At 44.5% G+C, this 21,834-nt stretch overlaps 1 protein-coding gene across 1 annotated transcript; it reads right to left on the bottom strand.

Moving 5' to 3' along the window:
- Positions 1-20,710: 20,710 nt before the first annotated feature.
- TCEAL1 (transcription elongation factor A like 1) lies at positions 20,711-21,623 on the bottom strand (the record flags this gene model as incomplete). Its single annotated transcript, XM_079727758.1, has 2 exons — positions 20,711-21,202; positions 21,585-21,623. 2 exons carry the CDS (start codon positions 21,621-21,623, stop codon positions 20,711-20,713), a joined length of 531 nt encoding a protein of 176 aa, XP_079583884.1.
- Between the last annotated feature and the right edge of the window lie 211 nt (positions 21,624-21,834).

Raw genomic sequence — 21,834 nt, 5'->3', positions numbered from 1 at the left:
CTAGAATCAAAGGAGATAATATATTTTAAAATACATCATGAATTGTGAACTATAATAATAATAATCGTTAACAGTTTGCTTGCTTATAGAAATACCAGTTATCAGAAGCTGTATATATATATATATATATATATATATATATATATATATATATATATATATATATAGAAAGACCTTTCAAAATGTAGAAGTCTAAACAAGGAGGAGCATAGAAGTTGGAGATAGTTTAGATTTTGTTTAAAAGTATAAAGTTAGAATTCCCCGGCAGTCCAGTAGTTGGGACTCTGCACTTTCGCTGCCAAGGGCCTGGGTTCCATCCCTGGTCGGGGATAAAAGATCCTGCAAGTCGCGCAGCACAGCCAAAATAAATAAAAATTTTAAAAGTTAGATAATCAATTTAGAAAAATCTTAGGGAAGCACTAAAAGATTAAAAATACAGGGGCTTGGGCTTCCCTGGTGGCGCAGTGGTTGAGAGTCCGCCTGCTGATGCAGGGGACACGGGTTCGTGCCCCAGTCTGGGAGGATCCCACATGCCGCGGAGCGGCTGGGCCTGTGAGCCATGGCCGCTGGGCCTGCACGTCCGAAGCCTGTGCTCCGCAACGGGAGAGGCCACAGCGGTGAGAGGCCCGCGTACCAGAGGGGCTTTCCTAGTGATGCAGTGGTTAAGAATCTGCCTGCCAGTGCAGGGGACACGGGTTCAAGCCCTGGTCCGGGGAAGATCCCACATGCCACGGAGCAGCTAAGCCCGTGTGCCACAACTACTGAGCCTGCACTCTAGAGCCCATGAGCCACAACTACTGAAGCCCGTGCACCTACAGCCCGTGCTGTGCAACAGGAGAAGCCACCACAATGAGAAGCTCACGCACCGCAAGGAAGAGTAGCCCCAGCTCGCTGCAGCTAGAGAAAGCCCACACGCAGTGACAAAGACCCAACGCAGCCAAAAATAAATAAATTACATAAATAAATTAAAAAAAATAGAATGTGTAAATACCAAAATTCCAAAGAAAACTCCATTGGTCCAGCAGAAGGCAGGAAAGGAGAGGAGGGGAAGGATGCCAAGAACAAACATAAACAGTAAACACAAAGTAGGAAGGTAGAAATAAATGTAGCTACAGTATGCCAATAATCAAAAAAAGATACACGGATTAAACTCAACAGGAATAAAACCTTAGATTGGATTTATTTTCCAGGCACAGAATCCAGTTCCACGCTTTTTCTCAGAGATACTCTTAAACTTATCCAGAAAAATTCAAAATAAAAAGATGGAAAAATATATACCAGGCAAATACTAGTCAAAAGAAAGCTAGTGTAGCAAAAGTTTTTCCCAGGCCCCATGGCTTTGTAGCTCACTCCAAAGAGCTCTACAGTCACTTTAAATCACAAATTGAGCCTCATTTCAGTGATTAGAACCCCTAGTCCCAAATAATAAAGGAGACTTTGAACTCGATTCAGAGTTAAACCTCTCCTCCCTTAGCTAGCACCAACTTCTGGTGGGACTCCCACTTTGTGGGGAAGGGATGTGCTGGGTTTCTTCTCTTTCCCTATCCTCCCCATTCTCTAGCCCATCAGATTTCTTATGCTGGAGTCAGATCCCATTTCACTGTGCCTCCAAACTCCAGGAGCTACATATCAAGCTTCAAGGGGTCCAGTTAAAGCCTTGGGGTGAAGGGCAAAGCACCGGGACTCTTCGCCCTTGGAAGCCCACTCCAAAGAAATCCTCAAAAAAATTCTTTCTCCATATATTCTCTCTTAAACCTTTTAATCCTTTTAAGTTTTAGAGCTGCTTGTTTATTTCCTTTGAAAACCTGGCTTTAGAATTTCATATCTATTATATCTTGGTTGCTTATGAGAAAACTCAAATTTAACATGCTGTCATGCAAATTTAAACCAATAAATCCCCCAGTCCTGGAAGGTCACCATCTAAAGTTTAAAAATTGTAAAAGGTAGGGTATGGGCTTTGGAGTATAACAAAACCTAGGTTAGAATATAAACTCTATAATTTACTAGATTAAGGGCCTTGGAAAATACACCTAACCTCTCGGAGTTGTTTCTTCTTCATGTAAGGGAAATACTGCTACCTACCTCACAGGACTGTTTATGGGGATTAAAGAGAGAATCAACCCAAAACACCAAACACTGCATCTGGCCCTTAGTGAGCACTCATGAAAATGTTAGTTCCCTTCCCACCTGCCTCTTCCCTTCCTTGAAAAATATGCCTGTGACACACTCTACCATAAAGAGTATTTGGTAAATGTAACAACAAGAAGAGGAATCACAGGTATGGTCTTCAGTGCCATTTCTGTATTCCAGAATAAGTTGTCTGATGGATACAATATAGGAAAAGGGACAATATTATCATACCACTCTCACTCTGGGAGTTACCCACCCAATGGAGTTGAAGGTAGGAGTCACAATCATCATGCCATTTAACTGGTTCATGTGTTTTCCTAAACTTTAATTTTAGCTTCTAGGTTAAAAATCAATAAAGCATATGTACTTAGAGCTGTAGAACCTTAAGACTGAGAGTTCCAGACCCAAGCTCATCAATAGCTACAGGACCTGGTAAGATCCTTCCCCTCTTCTGCCTTCATCTATCAAAGATGGTAAAATAGCTGATATTATTTAATATGTGTGAGATACTAAGTGGTCTGTATAAAAATCATTCATATAAACCTCACAACAGTCCTAAGAGGAAGTAATGTGATTATCTCAGTTTTAGAAAAGGGGCACAGAGGCCAAGGACACACAGCTAAAAGTAATAGACCTGGGACTTAAACCCAGTTAGTCAGGCTCTTAACTACTATACTACCCTGCCTCTCTGAAAAACAGTATAGCTATCGAGAAATGTGAAACGTGAGCTTTCATCTGTGAAAGTACCCTGAGCCTATGTACCAGTTTAGGCCTTCCTAGAAGCAAATGCCAAGACAAGATTAGGCAACATTAGAGATTTATTGGGGGAGCACTTATGAAAAATAAAAGAGGAAGGACCTGGAAGACATGGGGAAAGCCTTCAGACTGTGATGCACATCTCACACCTGTGAAAGAAGAGAGGGAAGGAAGGCAGACTAGGCAGGAAGAGCCTCAGACTGTGGTGCAATAAGAAAGTCGGGGACTTCCCTGGTGGCGAAGTGGTTAAGAATCTGTCCGCCAATGCAGGGGACACGGGTTCGAGCCCTGATCCGGGAAGATCCCACATGCCGCAGAGCAACTAAGCCCATGTGCCACAACTACTGAGCCTGTGCTCTAGAGCCCATGAGCCACAACTGCTGAGCCCACATGCCACAACTACTGAAGCCCGTGAGCCTAGAGCCCGTGCTCTGCAACAAGAGAAGCCACCACAACAAGAGAAGCTACCACAATGAGAAGCCCACACGCCACAACAAATAGGCCCCGCTTGCTGCAACTAGAGAAAGACCCTGCGCAATAAATAAATAAATAAATTAATTAATTTTAAAAAAAAGAATGTCTGCACAAGGCCAGTGGGGAGGACAGGCAAAGATTAAGGGAATCCAAAGAGCAGAAACGGCCTGGCTCTGGCAGCCCAACTGTGCTCAGTTAGGGTATGCTAGCAATCTGGGTAAAATGTGGCCTTAGCGTGAATGTCAGGGGAGATCCAAAGGTTCTTTTGAGGAAATATCTGAGCTATGTGACTCCATGGCCACCACAGACCTGGTGACTTTTTCCTGGCAGTCATCCACATACCTTCTGGCACCTGAGTGTTTTGCAAGAACCCTGAACCTGATCCCTCTACCCTGCCTCACCAGAGGGGCTCCCACTCCCAGGCTCTGTCTCCCAAGGGCTTGGGCATCCTGATTAGCAGACAGCTCTCTCCAGGGTCCTGGACCCTCAACGCTTCCTGCTCTGGAGTTGGCCAGGCAAGTAGCTTCTTGGACACGGGATGGGGATATCAGCCTTCTGTGCGGGCAGGGAAGTGGTGAGGGGGCCGGAGAACCAGGCTCTGGATGCTGCTGACCCTCCACCATCAACGCCTCCAAAAGCATCTTCACACCAATCCACAGCCTGACTGCCTTGACCTCCAAGTCGTGGGCAAGGCCTGCAGTGCATAGGGGTGTTCACACAGGAGGTGCCACCCCTTTTCTCCTGAACTGTGAGACCACATGCCTTTGAAGCTCCCTTTACCTGGGGGCTCCCATGCCTCTGGGCCTGGGCTGACGCAGACATCAGAAGTGCCGCACCAGGCACACACAGACCTAAGGTCACCACAGAACCACCCAAACAGGCCAGGGCACATCTGAGGCCCTTCTGGGAATCTGAGCAACGTGAGTGGGAGAGGGATGGGTGAGGTCGTGTCTGAGGTCTGACCCCATTTCAGGGGCCTACTTCACTGGACTCTGACAGAAGGGCCAGCCCCTTCTGCTTCAGCCCCAAGTTACCTGGTCAGGCCCAGCCAGGTCAGACATCTGTTTGCTCAGAGATTGTCCCGACCAATGTTTCCACTTGGGAATCCTTGGGCTTTATCTCCTCCCCTATAAAAGGTTCCCCAAAAGAGACAGGGAAAAGGAAAGAGAGGCAAAGTGCTCTGACCTGCAATGGGACAGTCGTTGTCCTCCTGGTGTGTATGTCCAGGACAGCCTGGCCATCAACCTAGAAGAAGTCTGGTGCCTGCTGTAGACTGGAGAAGAGAAACCAAAGTCAGACCACCCTGGAGAGTGTGCCTTGGGGGAGCCTTTCCACATCCTGCCCCAGTATCATGCCTCAGAGCACCCAGGGGGCTAGATTTATCCTGTCCTATAGAACTGGCAAGTGAGTTGCTGGAACCGTCATCACTCCAGCCAGAATCCAACCCAATCAGCATCCATCAGGCTACCAGAACCTTAAAGAATGGTCTGAAGATTCCCCCAAAATAACACCACTGAGAAAACAAAAGCCAAGGGTACATTCATTCTTACTTTGCTCCATAGAAACTTAATTATACTTGTCACTTTTTCTTTACAATTTTCAATTTTTCGTTTTAGTGCTTTAGAAAGGCACTCCCCCTGGAATTTTTATGAATATTTTCTTTTAGTTTATTTTTCTCACTTTATAGTATATACTGCCTCTGCACACACAAAAAAACTATGCTTCCTAGTCCCATAGCACCCTCAGCCCCTTGCCATTAGGTGAGGCTACGTTACTAGTTTTGGCCAGTCAGCTGTGCAGAGAAGTGACTTATGTTACTTCTAGACTACAGTAACTTTAGAAGAATAAGAGATTTCTATGACACTCTCCCTTTGCCACAGTGACCAGCGATGTTCCAGGCTGTGGAGCCTCTGTCAGCTGGGGTCCCTGACAGATAGGAAGCAGAGCCCCCTCACCCCGACCTTCACCAACACTTGTTGGGCACTTATTGCGTGCTAAAACTAAACCTTTACTATGTTAAGCTGCTGAAGTTTGGGGGTTGTTACCCCAGCATAAGCTTAGCCTAACCTGACAAACAGCGATGGCTCTCAAAGTTTAGGATGCAATAGAATCACCTGTGAAACGTTAAAATACATATTTTGTGACAAAAATATATTGGGGGACAGACATGGATTAGTGATGATAGGAGAGAACTACTCAATTATCAGCTGATTTGACAAATCCTTTTGAATTTTATACTTTTTATTTTTTTTAACCTTATAATATTGTTACCCAGGTGCTTGGAAAAACAGAAGACACAAACAAAAAGGAAAAATTAAAAATCCAGAGCTCCAGATATTGCTAACCTTCTAGTGTGGCATGTTAGGAATTTTCTTTTGAAAAAAGTCCATGTTTTCCCTACAAGAGAGGAATGGAAAAAAGAATGCACAGCACTCTTTTCGCTCCGTCAACTCCCCTAATCACACACACACGCACACGCACACGCACACACGTGCGCGCTCGCGCGCGGCAGGGCAAGAGTATGGGGAATGCAGTCCTGTAAAGGATTCGCTTCCATGTCTGCCCGCCCCCGCCCCTGAGGGCTACAGGCACCAGCCACTCTCGCACCCATCTGCAGGGATCCGGGGTGCTTACCTCTCTCCATCTTTCCCTCGACCCGCCCACATCCTCCGCAATAGGATGCTTGCGCCCATGCAGGGTTCCCGCCCACCTCCCCAGCATTCCCCATTGCCCACCATTTACTGAATCAAAATGGATAGAAGGCGTGGATGTGGGGTGAAAACTGCAGTACGGGGTCCGCTTCCCACCCCACCCCCACACCCCTTTCCTTTCCAGCGGTTTGCAGCTCTTTCTCTGGGCCAGAGGCCAGCCTGCTTTCAATGCAATAGGGAGCTGGTACTCAAACATGACCGCCGCCCCCTTCCCAGATCCCTCCCCCAAGCCCACCATTTTTTTTTTTTTTTTTTTTTTGGCCCCAAAATGGACCGGAGCAGGGGCAGGAAAGGAGCATAGGCAATGCAGTCCTGGACCCGCAATGGTGTTCGCCCTCGCCTTCGGATAGCCTCTGCTCTTTCAAACCTGCTCAGATCCCCGGCAGGTGGTAGTCACTTCCTCTGGTCTAGTGTCCAGAAGAGCGCCCGCCTGCCTCCAAGGTAAGAGGGAGATGGTGCTCAGGCGGGGGAAAGAGGACTCAGACTACACAGTGACTGAAGTTCACGTCAGCCCTTTGTCCAGCGAGGCCCATGTTAACAGTGAGTTCAGGTCCCCAATTAACTCTCCCAACAGCACTGCAGCAGGAGCCGGGTTGTTCCTCCCCGCCCCACTTAACAATCTTTTCAGCCTTGGCCAGAAACTGGAAAAGTGTATCATCTCCTTGGAATTTCTATGCGCCTTTCTCAGATTATCAGAGAGGATCAGCCCCTGGCGGTTAGTCGACCCGTGTCTCCTTGCCCCCGCCCCGCCCTGCCCTGCTCCCTAGATTCTCCACCTCCCCTCCCCCAAGACCCGAAGGTCTACCATTTCCCTTGCAGTCCTGTCCAGGCACTGAAATGGGGTTCAGGAAATAAGGATCGGAGAGAGAGATTTTTACTAGTTCTTTTTAACATTTGTCAGTTCTGTGCCTTGTAGTTATTATTATCATTACCGTTATTACTATCAGCCTATGTCCTGTTTACCATTAGAAAATAGAAAAGAGCTATCTATTGTCATTTGGGAAGCAAGAGGTAGATTCAAGTGTGTGTGGGAATAAGCAAACAACCCAGCCACCTGTTTTCCCTGCTCAGTGTTAATACAAATATAGATCCTTTAGGCAGCTACGTTTTTGGAAGTTTGAAATGTACAGAGCAGCTGGAGGCTCCTCTTGGGAGGGGCTCCTGTGTGTGTGTTTGGGGGGCTGGTCCATGAAGTTAGCCTCTGAGGTCGCATAATTTCATAATACCAACTTGGAATTTCAGATTTTAAAAGCTGGTCACATGTCCTGGTCTTCAAGATTATTATTCATTTAACCTCCACAATTGCTCTGTTTCCTAGTTCTCTACCACATCCACATCCCTATTAACCCTTTCCAATTGCAACCAAAATTTCATACTACTTCTTACCATCTCAGGGACAGATCTAGGTTGTGAGGCCTGAAACTTAAGATTCAGGGGACCCTCTTTAAGAAAAAGGACATTAAAAATTTATGGGCAATGCAGGCAATTAGGTGCCAAAGTTAATATTTACTTATAATGAGAAATCACAAGAAATTATGAAATTTGAACAGCTGGCATATACAAAACATCCCAATTTCCATACAAACAATATTTTTATTAATTACTGCCTGGCACACCTCTATGATATTTTCCCTACAATTTTTTTTATTATAAACTCTTTGATCCTCTCTTCATGTCTGTGTAATATTTTTCCTAGAGAAAATGTAAAGATAATTCAATCTTTCCTTTGCATGGTTAATCAATTTATTATTATTATTGTTGTTGTTGATAAAAGTTTCAGCTTTACAACTCATTATTGGTGATGGGTGAATTTTTAGTATTATCAAATTTGAGTAAACTGCTGTCTAACTCTGTCAAGTTTCTTTCTTATATGGGCTTACGATTTAAGTTTTCTTGTGCAGATTCTTATCTTAAAGTCTTAATAATGACACTTACAAACCAGTTTGATGTCAGTGTCCTGAAGAGGAGCAGAATTTGCCACCCCGATATATGCCTCCTGGGCATAAAGATTATTTTAGGCTGATTATTTTTAAGAAACCCAGACCTAGTGAAACAGGAGGGAAGGGGGCAGGGCACAACCTTTAAAAGAATGACATAGACATGACATAAATGGTTAGAACTAAATAGGTCCAAGATGGCAGACGAGACTTCCACTAGACCTTGAGCCTCAGTATACGCTTATTTTAGCACATCAGCACGCTAAATGACACACCCACAGGCGCCATGACAATTCCAAGGCCAACCATAAATGTCAAAAAGTGGGCAGTGGCCCAACTCCTGGAAATCCCTACCCCTTCCCCAAAATAGCTGGAATACTCCTCCCACTCATTAGCCTATGAAATTACCAACCCCTATAAAAACTAACAACCCCATACTCTGGGGCCATTTTTGCCTCTGAGATGGCCCACACTCTGTCTGTGGAGTGTGTTTCTCTCTAAATAAATCCATTTCCTTTTTTTTTTTTTTTTTTTTGCAGTATGCGGGCCTCTCACTGTTGTAGCCTCTCCCGTTGACAGCGCACAGGCTCCGGACGCGTAGGCTCAGCGGCCATGCCTCACAGGCCCAGCCGCTCCGCGGCATGTGGGATCTTCCCGGACTGGGGCACGAACCCACGTCCCCTGCATTGGCAGGCAGACTCTCAACCACTGCGCCACCAGGGAGGCCCTAAATCCACTTCTTACTTATCACTTTGCCTCTCACTGAATTCTTTCTGTAATAAAACATCAAGAACCTGAGCTTCATTAAGTCCTGAGACCAGGTGTGTGATCTCAGTTAAAAGACCGTGGGTTCAAGTCCTAATCTGGGTTTTGGCTGGGTTCACGTTCCAATCTGGGGTTTAGCTGGGTTCAAGTCCCAGCACGTGGGTTCAAGTCCCAATCTGAGATGCATGGTTTCACTAGCAGAAGCTCAGAAAACTGGTAAATTACGCTTTTGTAAGAGAGATTTACATTTATAAGGGAAATCTCCATTTGTAGAGGTGTCTCCCTCTCAGTGCTCGGAAGAGAAGGATGACTAAATCTCTAGAAACTTATCAATGGAGAAGGCAACGACTCAAATTTGCATAACAACCTTACTCTTGTTTACTGTGCTTTTCCTGGTCACCTCCCATAACTGGCCACCCCCCCACCCCCCAGCAACATCTTTTGTCTTTAGAAGAAGATATTTAAAGTGGTGTCTTGGGCTATTTTGTGGAGTTACTCAGTTTTGCTGGGTCTCTCCTCTATACATTTTTAAAAAATATTTATTTATTTGGTTGCGCCCAGTCTTAGTTGCAGCACGCAGGATCTTCATTGCCCTGTGCAAGATCTTCGTTGCGGCATGTGGGATCTTTACTTGTGGCATGCGGGCTTTTAGTTGCAGCACGCGGGATCTAGATCCCTGACCAGGGATCAAACCCAGGCCCCTTGCATTGGGAGTGCAGAGTCTTAACCATTGCACCACAAGGGAAGTCCCTATACGTGTTATTAAATGTGTTTGTTTTTCTCTTATTAATCTGTTCTTTATTACAGGAGGGTCTCAGCCAAGAACCTAGAAGGGTAGAAGGAAAATTATTTGTCCTCCCCCACAGTCCTCATTGTAGTAGTGATTTTGAGTTTTAGGGTATCTTAGTCAATGTCAGTATTTCATGCCACATCACGAAGAAATTAATATGAACCTGTGTGGATGTGATTGGGCAAAACCATACATGTGGTCAGTGTAGCAAAAGACCAGGAGTGCATTTTTGATAAATCATATCATACGTACTTATAGGGCAGCAATGGGAGCCAAGACTAAAAAAAGTATCTTGGAATCAGGTAATGAAGTGGGAAATAGCATCAAATGCTGGCAAGTAGCTGGTGTTAAACCACCATGGTATTAATTTGAGCTGTAAAATTTGTTCATGGTTCCCTAAACATATGAAAGGCAACAGAGTGTAGCATTAGTTCATTAGCATTAGAATCAGACAACCCTAGTTTGAATCCTAGAGCTTCTACTCACTACACTGTGAAATCTTACTAGTAATTACTTAATCATACATGGAAGTGGCTGAGAAACACATGTATAAATTATCCAATTGAACCCAACTAAATGTAATTCCAAGTCAGCTTCCCCTTAGCTTGATCCCAGACATGCCCACCTCCATCTCACTGTTGCAGGAAGGAGGACGCCTTCCAGGGCCCAAGAGTGGGCTCTTATCTAACACTCGGAAAAGAATTGTCCGAGGAGACACACCTGCTGACACAGCAAGAGACTTTTATTGGGAAGGGGCACCCGGGTGGAGAGCAGGAGGGTAAGGAAACCCAGGAGGACTGCTCTGCCACATGGCTCGCAGTCTCGGGTTTTATGGTGATGGAATTAGTTTCCCGGTTGTCTCTGGCCAATCATTCTGACTCAGGATCCTTCCTGGTGGCGTTTGCTTCACTCAGCCAAGACGGATCCCAGTGAGAAGGATTCCGGGAGGAAATATGGACTGGCGTCTCCTGTCTCCTTTTGACCTTTCCCGAATTCTTCCAGTTGGTGGTGGCTTGTTAATTCCGTGTTCCTTGCCAGGACCTCCTGTTTAAGATAACTCATGCAAATGGTTACTGTGGTGCCTGGCCAGGGTGGGTGGTTTCAGTCAGTGGTTTCCCTAACAACTCCCCCCGAGAGACTTCATACCCAAGATACTTCTTGGGAATTGGGGCAGAGGTCTCTTTCTTCTGTAACTATTTCCTGCTGAGAATGGGCATAGTCCTGCCTAGTAGAGTAGAAGTCTCTCTCTACCTGATCTAAATCGAGGTATTCTGTGCCCAAAACCAGTATTCACCCTCATGGTAACAACAATTTAGCCTGAAACTGTTGAACCCTGTCGGAGATGAAACAGACAGGGGCCAAACAGGAGGTCTAAATGTATGGTCATCACTGGGCCCAGAAAAGGAAGGCAAAATCTGCAGGATGTGTGACTTTCTTCTGATTGGTTGGTGGCAAAGTAACAGGACATTGCTCCAGGAATCTTGCACTGAGATTGAAGTTACCATCCTCCACCTCGGTGGGGGCCTTAGTTCCTGCAGAAGAACTCAAAGGTATTGCTATGCATACTCCTTAGGAGGAGCCAGAAGCCTGCCCCAAGGCTGTACCACCACTTGACTCCCCTGTTTCTGTATCCCCTCCCTTCTCTGATTAGCAACTGTTTGAATCTGCCCTTTGGAATTCAGGGATGGTCAAGGAGGCTGAATGAAGTCTAAATACTACAAACAAGAAACAGGGGACACAGAAAGGATTTGTACTCCAGAGCCCCACAGAGTCCTGCTCAGTTTCAATTCAGGGAACTGGATGATGATGGCTCTGGCCACTTCCTGCTAAAATGGGGCATAGTCCTGCCTCAATTTGGAAAATAGGCACTGAATCAGAAATATTTCTGAGTTCTGAGTTCTGGATCTGAGTATTGTATGATTAAAATCTCACTCCCTTGGTCTGCCATTTTACTGTAACAGACCCAATTAGAAGTAGTTGGAGGGGGCTTCCCTGGTGGCCCAGTGGTTGAGAGTCTGCCTGCCGATGCAGGGGACACGGGTTCGTGCCCCGGTCCGGGAAGATCCCACATGCCACGGAGCGGCTGGGTCCGTGAGCCATGGCCGCTGAGCTTGCGCGTCCGGAGCCTGTGCTCCAGAATGGGAGAGGCCGCAACAGTGAGAGGCCCGTGTATCGCAAAAACAATAAAATAAAATAAAATAAAGAATAAGTAGTTGGAGGAGTGACAACTGGAATTTTTTTTTTTTTTTTTTTTTTTTTTTTTTTGCATTACGCGGGCCTCTCACTGTTGTGGCCTCTCCCGTTGCGGAGCACAGGCTCCGGACACGCAGGCTCAGCGGCCATGGCTCACGGAGCCAGCCGCTCCGCGGCATGTGGGATCTTCCCGGACCGGGGCACGAACCCGTGTCCCCTACATCGGCAGGCAGACTCTCAACCACTGGGCCACCAGGGAAGCCCAAAACCTCAAAGCCATTTAACAGGACTAGAATCTGAAATCCACACAGGTGCATTATAGTTTCCACTGAAAACAATTTTACTCTCTACAGACACCCCCATTTCTATCAGAGATAATCAACATAAGACTAATTTGTTTGCAAAATAAGTCTAGTAAGGGAAATCTTTGTAAGAGTGTCTCCCTCTTGGTACCAGGAAGAGGAGGATGACAAAATCTCTAGAAATTCATGGAGAAGGAGCAAACAAAGCTACATAACAACCACGCTCTTGTTTACTGTGCTTTGCCTGATAACAAAACCATGCCCTATAGGGTTAACAGAAGCTGGCGCCTTAACAGAAATCCTTGAGTGTGTCTTACAGAACAGCAGATAAGGGAACAGCTTGTTAAAAAAAACCCTCTGCTTGTAATCTGCCTGTACTGATTAAGGTTGCTTTAGATATTTTTTTCTCTCTTTTTTCCCTTCTTTAATTGCATACCCTCCAAGCTTAGGTAATATATCATAAGACTTCTTAACCACCCCTACAGATAAAGCCTCTGACGTATGGGTCACTATAGTAACGAGGCTTAAGTTGTTTTCCAGGAACTTGGAGTAGGTCCTGTCCAGTTCAAGCTGGCTAAAACTGGTTGGGACCACCAATCCTAAAACTAGGCCTGTGCCAGTATCTGACAAAGGACCTTTTAACATCAGAGGGCTGAAAACTCCACCCTTAGATCATGCTAAACACCTCCTTTTTTTTTTTTTTTTTGTCATGAGACATTCCACCAAGCTTTATTAAAGGAAAAGCATGGATGAACATCTCTCTCCAGGTACATTTTATTAGTGTTTGATACCCCTGATGCCGTGGTCAACTTTGCACTTTAACCCTTCCTTGACTCAGATTTTCTACTCAGTTCATCTATTTTCAGATTTTTGCATAAAAGAGAAACATTTCTACTACATACCATCCTCAGTAAGAAGGTAGAATTCGATATACACTGTTTTGCTTTACAAAATCTTTCAGAAACTCACTGACTTTCTAAGTTTTGGGATATTGCTTTAAAAGTACTTAGGCGTTTTGTTTTGGTCTTACTCATCACACTCATATAAAGCTATAGAATCATGCTTGTTAGTGTCATCTGATAATATGAAGATTGATGGAAGTCAGGAGGGAAGCTACCTGTCATTTTGTACAGGCTTAGATGGACCATGGCCTGTCCTATTCTGACATAAAACATTCCCAGAGGACTGTCTTTCAAGACCCAGAAGAAAAACGATTTAGTATTTATTATTACCCACGAAACTGGGAAAAGCCTTGAATTTTACTTCTTACTTACTTATTTATTTATTTATTTTTAACATCTTTATTGGAGTATAATTGCTTTACAATGGTGTGTTAGTTTCTGCTTTATAACAAAGTGAATCAGCTATACATATACATATATCCCCATAACTCCTCTGTCTTGCGTCTTCCTCCCACCCTCCCTATCCTGCTCCTCTAGGTGGTCACAAAGCACCAAGCTGATCTCCCTAGCACCTCCATTTTTTAACATACATCCCATGAAGAAGCACATAACTCAGATATGCCTGCACAGAACACAAATTACCTAACCTTTTCCCTACCTCCAATCACCTTTCCCCATGCCTAAGACCACCCTGCTTCTTTATCCCATAAATATCTCAAGCCCCTCAACATTGGGAAGGTAGATCTGAGACTTGTTCTCCTGTCTCCTCACATGGCTGCCTTGTGAATAATCTTGTCCTCTGCTATAAAACCTCAGCATCTCATCATTTGGCTTGCTGAACATCAGGCAAACGAACCCGGTTCAGTAACAGTAACCGCCCGAGACTGCCCCCACCCCCACCAACGTCTTTTGTCTTTAGCTGAAGATAGTATTTAAGGTGATGGCTTGGGCCATTTGGGGGAGCTACTAAGTTTTCCTGGGTATCTCCTATTTATACAGGAGGTATACATGGTATTAAACTTCTGCTTGTTTTTCTCCTGTTAATCTGTCTTTTATTAACAGCAGATCTCAGCCAAGGCCTTAGAAGTGTAGAGTGAATTATTTTTCTTCCCCTACACAGTTAATGCCTTGTTAATATAAACAATGTTTCTAACTGTGTCCTGTTACAAGAACGGATTCTTATTGAACCAATGCAAACAACTACATTGCCATGAAAACTACCCAGTAAAAAACAACAACAACAACAAAAAACTACCCAGTAAGTTTCCAAACTCTGGAGGGATCAGACAGGGAGAAAAAGTAACTGTTTCACCTTTGTTCATAAGGGTATACTTTACCAACTAGCTGTAAATCATAGACAGCTTAAGAGAAAATAAAAAGAGGTTTCCTTAACTTTGGCAAACAAAACATTAGAGAACCAAGATGTTTCAAAGTCATAAAAAATTATAATCATCCTCGTTAGTTGATTCAATCCCACGTAAATTAACTCTTGTTGATCTTGATCTTTTGTTAGCAGTCTTATGAATCCAGTTGTTTTTTTTTCACACACACACACACTGTATTTTATTTTTACAAGAGATAAATAAACTGACACCAAGCATTGTAAATGGATGACCACAACAAAAGCAACAATGATTGCAATTACCAAATACAAAACACACTCATACTAGGTCATAATAATGACAATGAATCCAGTTTTTCATTAGAGTTCTATAGATTCTTACCCAGTTCAGTGGTATGATGTGAAAGTTACCAGAAATCTGTACTTCTCGGAGTCCTTTTCATGAATCTCCTTGAAGTTGAAGCACTTTTGCAAAATCATCAGAATAAAACGGTAACTATCTATAAATGACAAGAGGCTTAAAAATGGCCATCGTTGGGCTTCCCTGGTGGCACAGTGGTTGAGAGTCCGCCTGCCGATGCAGAGGACACGGGTTCGTGCCCCGGTCCGGGAAGATCCCACATGCCGCGGAGCAGCTGGGCCCGTGAGCCATGGCCGCTGAGCCTGCGTGTCCGGAGCCTGTGCTCCGCGACGGGAGAGGCCACAACAGTGAGAGGCCCGCGTACCGGAAAAAAAAAAAAAAGTGGCCATCGTTAAAGATCTGATGAGAGTACATTATAATGCAATTGATAAGGAAATTCGGTTATTTCTCTCACACAATATTTTAAGATAATAACTAGCATTATGACTGATAACATTATACCCGGACATATCAGAAGTGTAGAATTTTCATGCAATTTCTGGAACACTTATATTAATAACGTATACAAATATAACCCAAAGACAGTTTAAAATATCAAATAAGCCTAATTAGTTTAATATCTCATTTTTTTTTAAAGGAGAGAGAACAAATCTTTTGAGATTTTCCAGGGCGCCTTTAGAAAATTCCAAAATTAGTTTGAGGTCAAAAAGACTTCATTTAGAATTTGATTTTGGGAAGTTAGTCAAAAATAAGAACGTGGACACTTGACTATAAAGGATCACAGATCATTATGAAGCTACTTAATTTCCATCTAACCAAAGTGAAAAAAGATTTTAAAGGAAATATTGAGAAGACTTGGTTTTAAGTAATCAAAGACCTGATGATAAATACAATATGAAGCATAGGTAACTACCTTGGTAAGACACAATATCTTCGCTTTCTAGGCAGATTATTTAAAAGGTAAAGAAAAATCTTTCACAATCTCTTATCATGAGCAGACTAATAGTCCATAAAACTTTTTCCTTGTACCAGAGAAAAAGAAAATTAAGTTTCAGTTTTACATAAGTACACTATTGATACTAAAGCTTATTTTTTTAAATGCTTATAATAAATTCATTCAATTTTAGCCAGCTTAACTACACAAGGTAAGATTATCTTCTTCACCAAGCAGTGTGGTTGATAGAATGAATACCCATATGAATGTCATTTCACGTGTACAAGGAAAAATAAAGGACTAAATAAAATATATGCTATATAAGATATAAATACAAATATACATATGAATACATAAAAGTATTTAAATGTATAATATATAAATATATAAAGTAATATACATATATACTATATAAAAAGTAAATTGATGAGTATGTAAAAGGAGATATATATACACACAATGTAAGTACATGCATGTTAATATTAATTATTTTCTCTGGGTAGAGAAATTATAAGTAATTCATATCTTCTTTTATACTTGTCTACATTTGCAGATATTTTCTAGTAGAAACATGTAACTTCCACAATCAGAGAAAAAGTGAAAATAGTATAAGATCACTCAGTTTAAACACACACACTTGCACAAACACACTTATCTTGACTTGGGACAGGGAAAAACCATCTAACTATAGGTTGCTTCTTGTGCCACCTCACCCCCAGGAAGAGGCTGATACTGTGTCAGTCCAGTGTGAGTCAGGATTGAGGTTTTCTCCCCTATCACCCAATAGTTTATCTCCTTCCCTCTCTCTTTAGCTGTTTTCTGCTCGCAGTCTGGCTAAGGCCACCAGATGGCGCGCTTACCTCTAGTTTCTAAATACTCTTCAAAACGTATTATCTTGGTAGAGGTCTAAAGAAAAAGTTCATTTTCTACACACAGACTATGATTTAGTGAATTCAGTAGAATCGCACTTCTGTTTGAAAAATATATATTTATAGGAAAGGACAGAAGGATATACAATTAGATTCTTGCTTACTATGCACCAGGTACCACCAACCAAAATCAGTATTTCCATGCCAATCTCTTTTCCGAATTCTAGACACATATCTAACTGACTACTGGACGGTTCCACCTGGAAAAAGATAATAGTGTGGAAGCTCACCCAAATGCACAAACCAACAAGGATACCATACTTAGCAAGTCTAAATCAATTATTCCCTAAGCCCCAGAAAGCTACAATCTAAATTGGAGGCAGTGTGGCACAGTGGGGAGAACATAGAACTTGATTCAGACAAATCTGGGTTAGAACACAGGGTCTACTTCTTATTTATCTGTATAATCTTCCTCATTTGTAAAAATAATTGAGTTTATATATCTGAATGGGAGAGGGAGGAGTCTCTGGGCATTTTGCAAGGACCCTGGACCCAATCCCTCTACCTTGCCTCACCAGAGGGTCTCCCACTCCCAGGCTCTGTCTCCCAAGGGCTTGGGCATCCTGCTTAGCAGACAGCTCTCTCCAGGGTCCTGGACCCTCAACGCTTCCTGCTCTGGAGTTGGCCAGGCAAGTAGCTTCTTGGACACGGGATGGGGATATCAGCCTTCTGTGCGGGCAGGGAAGTGGTGAGGGGGCCAGAGAACCAGGCTCTGGATGCTGCTGACCCTCCACCATCAACGCCTCCAAAAGCATCTTCACACCAATCCACAGCCTGACTGCCTTGACCTCCAAGTCGTGGGCTAGGCCTGCAGTGCATAGGGGTGTTCACACAGGAGGTGCCACCCCTTTTCTCCTGAACTGTGAGACCACATGCCTTTGAAGCTCCCTTTACCTGGGGGCTCCCATGCCTCTGGGCCTGGGCTGACGCAGACATCAGAAGCGCCGCACCAGGCACACACAGACCTAAAGTCACCACAGAACCACCCAAACAGGCCAGGGCACATCTGAGGCCCTTCTGGGAATCTGAGCAACGTGAGTGGGAGAGGGATGGGTGAGGTCGTGTCAGAGGTCTGACCCCATTTCAGGGGCCTACTTCACTGGACTCTGACAGAAGGGCCAGCCCCTTCTGCTTCAGCCCCAAGTTACCTGGTCAGGCCCAGCCAGGTCAGACGTCTGTTTGCTCAGAGATTGTCCCGACCAATGTTTCCACTTGGGAATCCTTGGGCTTTATCTCCTCCCCTATAAAAGGTTCCCCAAAAGAGACAGGGAAAAGGAAAGAGAGGCAAAGTGCTCTGACCTGCAATGGGACAGTCGTTGTCCTCCTGGTGTGTATGTCCAGGACAGCCTGGCCATCAACCTAGAAGAAGTCTGGTGCCTGCTGTAGACTGGAGAAGAGAAACCAAAGTCAGACCACCCTGGAGAGTGTGCCTTGGGGGAGCCTTTCCACATCCTGCCCCAGTGTCATGCCTCAGAGCACCCAAGGGGCTAGATTTATCCTGTCCTATAGAACTGGCAAGTGAGTTGCTGGAACCGTCATCACTCCAGCCAGAATCCAACCCAATCAGCATCCATCAGGCTACCAGAACCTTGAGGAATGGTCTGGAGACATGAAGATCCCCCCTAATGGCATCACACAGTGAAAAAATTAAAACAAAAGCAAAATTAAGGGCACAGGACTGGCTTACCATTTTGAGATCTGATTACCAAAGGAGAACGTTGAATTTATTTCTGATGTACCTTACTCATATTGTAAGGAAGTAATGCAAGGCACTACATAATGTCAACCATAGGAAATACATCTTGCTGTTTTGTCATCTCTCTTAGGTTTTTATTCTGTGTATGGTCTTGCTTTGTTGCAAAAAAAAATCTAAATTTTATGTAGTAAAGTTGATGAGGTTGTTTTTAATTCCTTATTTAAATATATGGCTGGACAAGCCTTTCACCTCTTTAATTCTGATATAATCATCTGTACTTTCTTCTATTTATGTCATAGTTTACGCTTACTAAAACCAGGAGTATATTTTATATAGATAGCAGTGTCTCTCCACCTTGTGTGCTCATATACAGAAAAGCAGATTTAGTGGGTCTGGGGTAGAGCCCAGGTCTCTGCTTACTTTATAGGAGAAACACTGATACCTGAAATATTTGAATAATTTTAACATTGAATTTGGGGAAAGAATCCCTCCCCCTAACGTGATCCCTTTGGAATTGCAATTCATGTTTTCTAGAGATGTGAACACACTGAAGCTAACATAGTCCATCAGACAGACTGGGTTCAGGACTGGGTCATAATTCAAAAATTATTAGCCACTATCTGTGTTTCTAGAATTAACATGATCAATAAAACAAAATCTTAGAAATCATAATATCTGATACAGACACATATATATGTATATGCATATATATAGTACTTTAATTACTTACAAATCTTAGATTTTTAAAAAGGAGTTTAACAGAAATCATAACACCTGATACAGACACACACACACACACACACACACACACACACACACATAACGCTTTAATGACTTTTGCATGTTTCTTGTTGATGTGGGGTGGGGCAGAAGGGAAATGTCCTAGTTTGAGCTTGCCTTATTTTTTTAATATTTGTTTATTTTGGCTGTGCCTGGTGTTAGTTGCCGTACGCGGGATCTTTAGTTGTGGCATGTGTGCGGGATCTAGTTCCCCAACCAGGGTTTGAACACAGGCCCCCTGCATTGGGAGCAAGGGGTCTTACCCAGCAGACCACCAGGGAAGTCCCTGAGCTTAGGTCTTAATTTCCTCTTTAACTTATACATATTGAGTAAGTCAGATGAATTGGTAAGGCAAGCCTGCCAAAAGCCCCTGGGAGAGAACTCACCCTAAGCAAGTGTTGGGCAATTAAAACCATAGTTATCCTTGGAGATTATTTGGGAGGGGGTTCCAATTTTGAGCACAAAGCATTGTGTCTGGCTCACATATTCATCTCCGAGCCCAGGTCCCAGTGAACTCATGTTTGTGCCCAATGGAGAAAAGGGAGGCTTTTGGGGAAAAAAATAAATAGGAAAGACTATTCTGCTAAGAATTCTTTAAGACATAGAGGTCTAAGCAGCACTGGGGTGGTATCCACCTGGACAGGTGTAATATTAAAGCTAGAGGAGGGGCATCCTTCATATATCTGTTAAGAGACACAGTTCAGCTTTGGCCCAGCAGGGACTCCAGAGCAATCAGTAAAGCTTTGCACCTGGAGGACTCTGGCACCTCAGCTGTGATGGGGGCCATGAAAGGAGCAGGACCCAGGAGAAGGGGCAGCTGTACCCAGCAGACATGGTGGTATCTAAGGGAAGAGAATAGCAGGACAGGAATGGAATGTGGCACTCACCTGGAATCGCACAGGATTTGTGAGTGCAAACGAGACCTCCTTTGGGTACTATCCCCAGTATCTGAAGGGAATCTATAGGGGATGGGGTCCAGCATGTGCAAGTAGGGGGAAAAAATACAACTCACATGACCTTTACCTCATTTGGTTCCTCAGCAGCCCTGTAAATTGTCCTATTCCTATTTAAATGGGAAAAGAATGACCCTTAAACAAATATGAGTACAGTACCTTGTTTACATTTCTGCCTAAGAGATTCAGAAATAAAACATGGGATTTAAGTTCTGTCAAGTATTTATTAAGTGCCACATGATCTTTATAAGCCGATTGACATTATTTTTAAATTGCTTTACAATTTTTCTATTATATTGGGTTTTTTTTTTGCAACACATGTAAAATGTGTTCATCTTGAAAAAATGAGAAATTCAGATGCAGCAAAAATGAAAAACAAACAAATCACCTGTTATCTTACCACAGATAACCACTGTTAAGCCTTTGAAGTATATACTTTCAGTTTTTTCTTTGCATATTAATATATAAATATACATTTTTTACAAAAAGGGGATACTACATATACTTTTTGAAAATTGCTTTTTTCACTTCACAATATATAATGTACATCTTTCCATGCAAATGGAGAAGACATAATGGAAAGAGGGGGACTTGCAGATGGGGGGGCAATTTTATGCCAGTTACAGGCAAAACACCTCAAATAAAGCCACGCAAAGTTAAGATTAGGAAGACGGGGTAAGGTACATGAGAAAAAGCAAACAAAGGTCAGGTGATAATACTCATACCAGGCAAAACAGAATTAAAGGCCGAACACATTAAATAGGATAAGGACGGTTCCGCCTTGCCTTCCAATGCATGATCATCAATTTGTTTCGTACTCGCTTCATCTCTTCCATCTCCTCTGCTACCTTTATCATCTCCTCATTGCTTAAATTTCTGCCGTGTATGTCCCCTCTAAATTGCGGGCGGGAGCGAGCCAGCCTTTCTTTAAAGCTTCCCTCTTCTAGCTTATGTTTGCCCACTCCGCAAGGAGGCTGCTCCATGGGAGGGCGCTCCTCAAAAAGGTCCTTCCTAGACAGGCGTTCCTGAGGAGGGCGCTCCTCGGACACGAGCATCTCAGGAAGGAGCTCAGGAAGCAGTTCCTCAGGAAAGAAGTCCTCCTCCGAGGATTGCTCCTCTGAAGACGGCTCCTCCGGAGACGACTTTTCGGGAGAGTGCTCCACAGGAGGCCGCTCCTCCTCCGCCTTGGGCGGGCTCTGTGGCTGCTCCTCGGGCTCTTGGCAGGCTTTTTCCATGTTCAGGATGGTCTTTTTTAAGCACGGTTATTCACAGGAGACAGGAAAGGCAAAGGCGAGTCAGAATACTCGCTGTCTGGACCAAAACCCCGCCCATGGGTTCCAATACCTGCCTCTTCCTGAGCCTGGGCCCGGGTACTCCAACCTACGCTGGCCGAGGGGCTCTTCGGCCCCCGGGACCCCGCCGCGTCTGGTCGTTTCCCCGCCCCCGCCCCCCCACAGCTTGTCACCCCCGCCTTCCGAAAGCCCACCATTTTCCCGGCAGGCCTTGCCACAGAGGCCTCTCCCGCTGGGGCCGGGGCGGGGCGGGCTGGCAGTGCCGCGGACCCGGCTCCCTCCGGCTCCCTCCAGCCCCCTCCCTCTCACCCCATCCCGGCCCTCTGCCCAACCCTACCCCGACCTGGACCTCTCCCGGCGGCTGGCTCCTAGGCATCCTCTCCTCCAGGTGCCCCGCTGTGACCTGCGGAGCTGCAGACAGACGACAAGACAGGGTAGGGGGCGGGGAGAGGGGATGAGGGAAGGACTGACTCACGTCCCTTTTACAGGCACCAGCTGCCTCCCCCCGTGTTCTCCTCCCCCCCGCCCCATCGCAAAGCTTCGTTCTCCCCCGACCCCCGCCAACCCCGCAATGCTCGCCATTTGTT

Source organism: Hyperoodon ampullatus (assembly GCF_949752795.1).
Source record: "Hyperoodon ampullatus genome assembly, chromosome: X".
Classification (NCBI taxonomy): domain Eukaryota; kingdom Metazoa; phylum Chordata; class Mammalia; order Artiodactyla; family Ziphiidae; genus Hyperoodon; species Hyperoodon ampullatus.
Note: the sequence above shows the minus strand (reverse complement) of the source record. Positions and strands in the feature narration are given on the sequence as shown.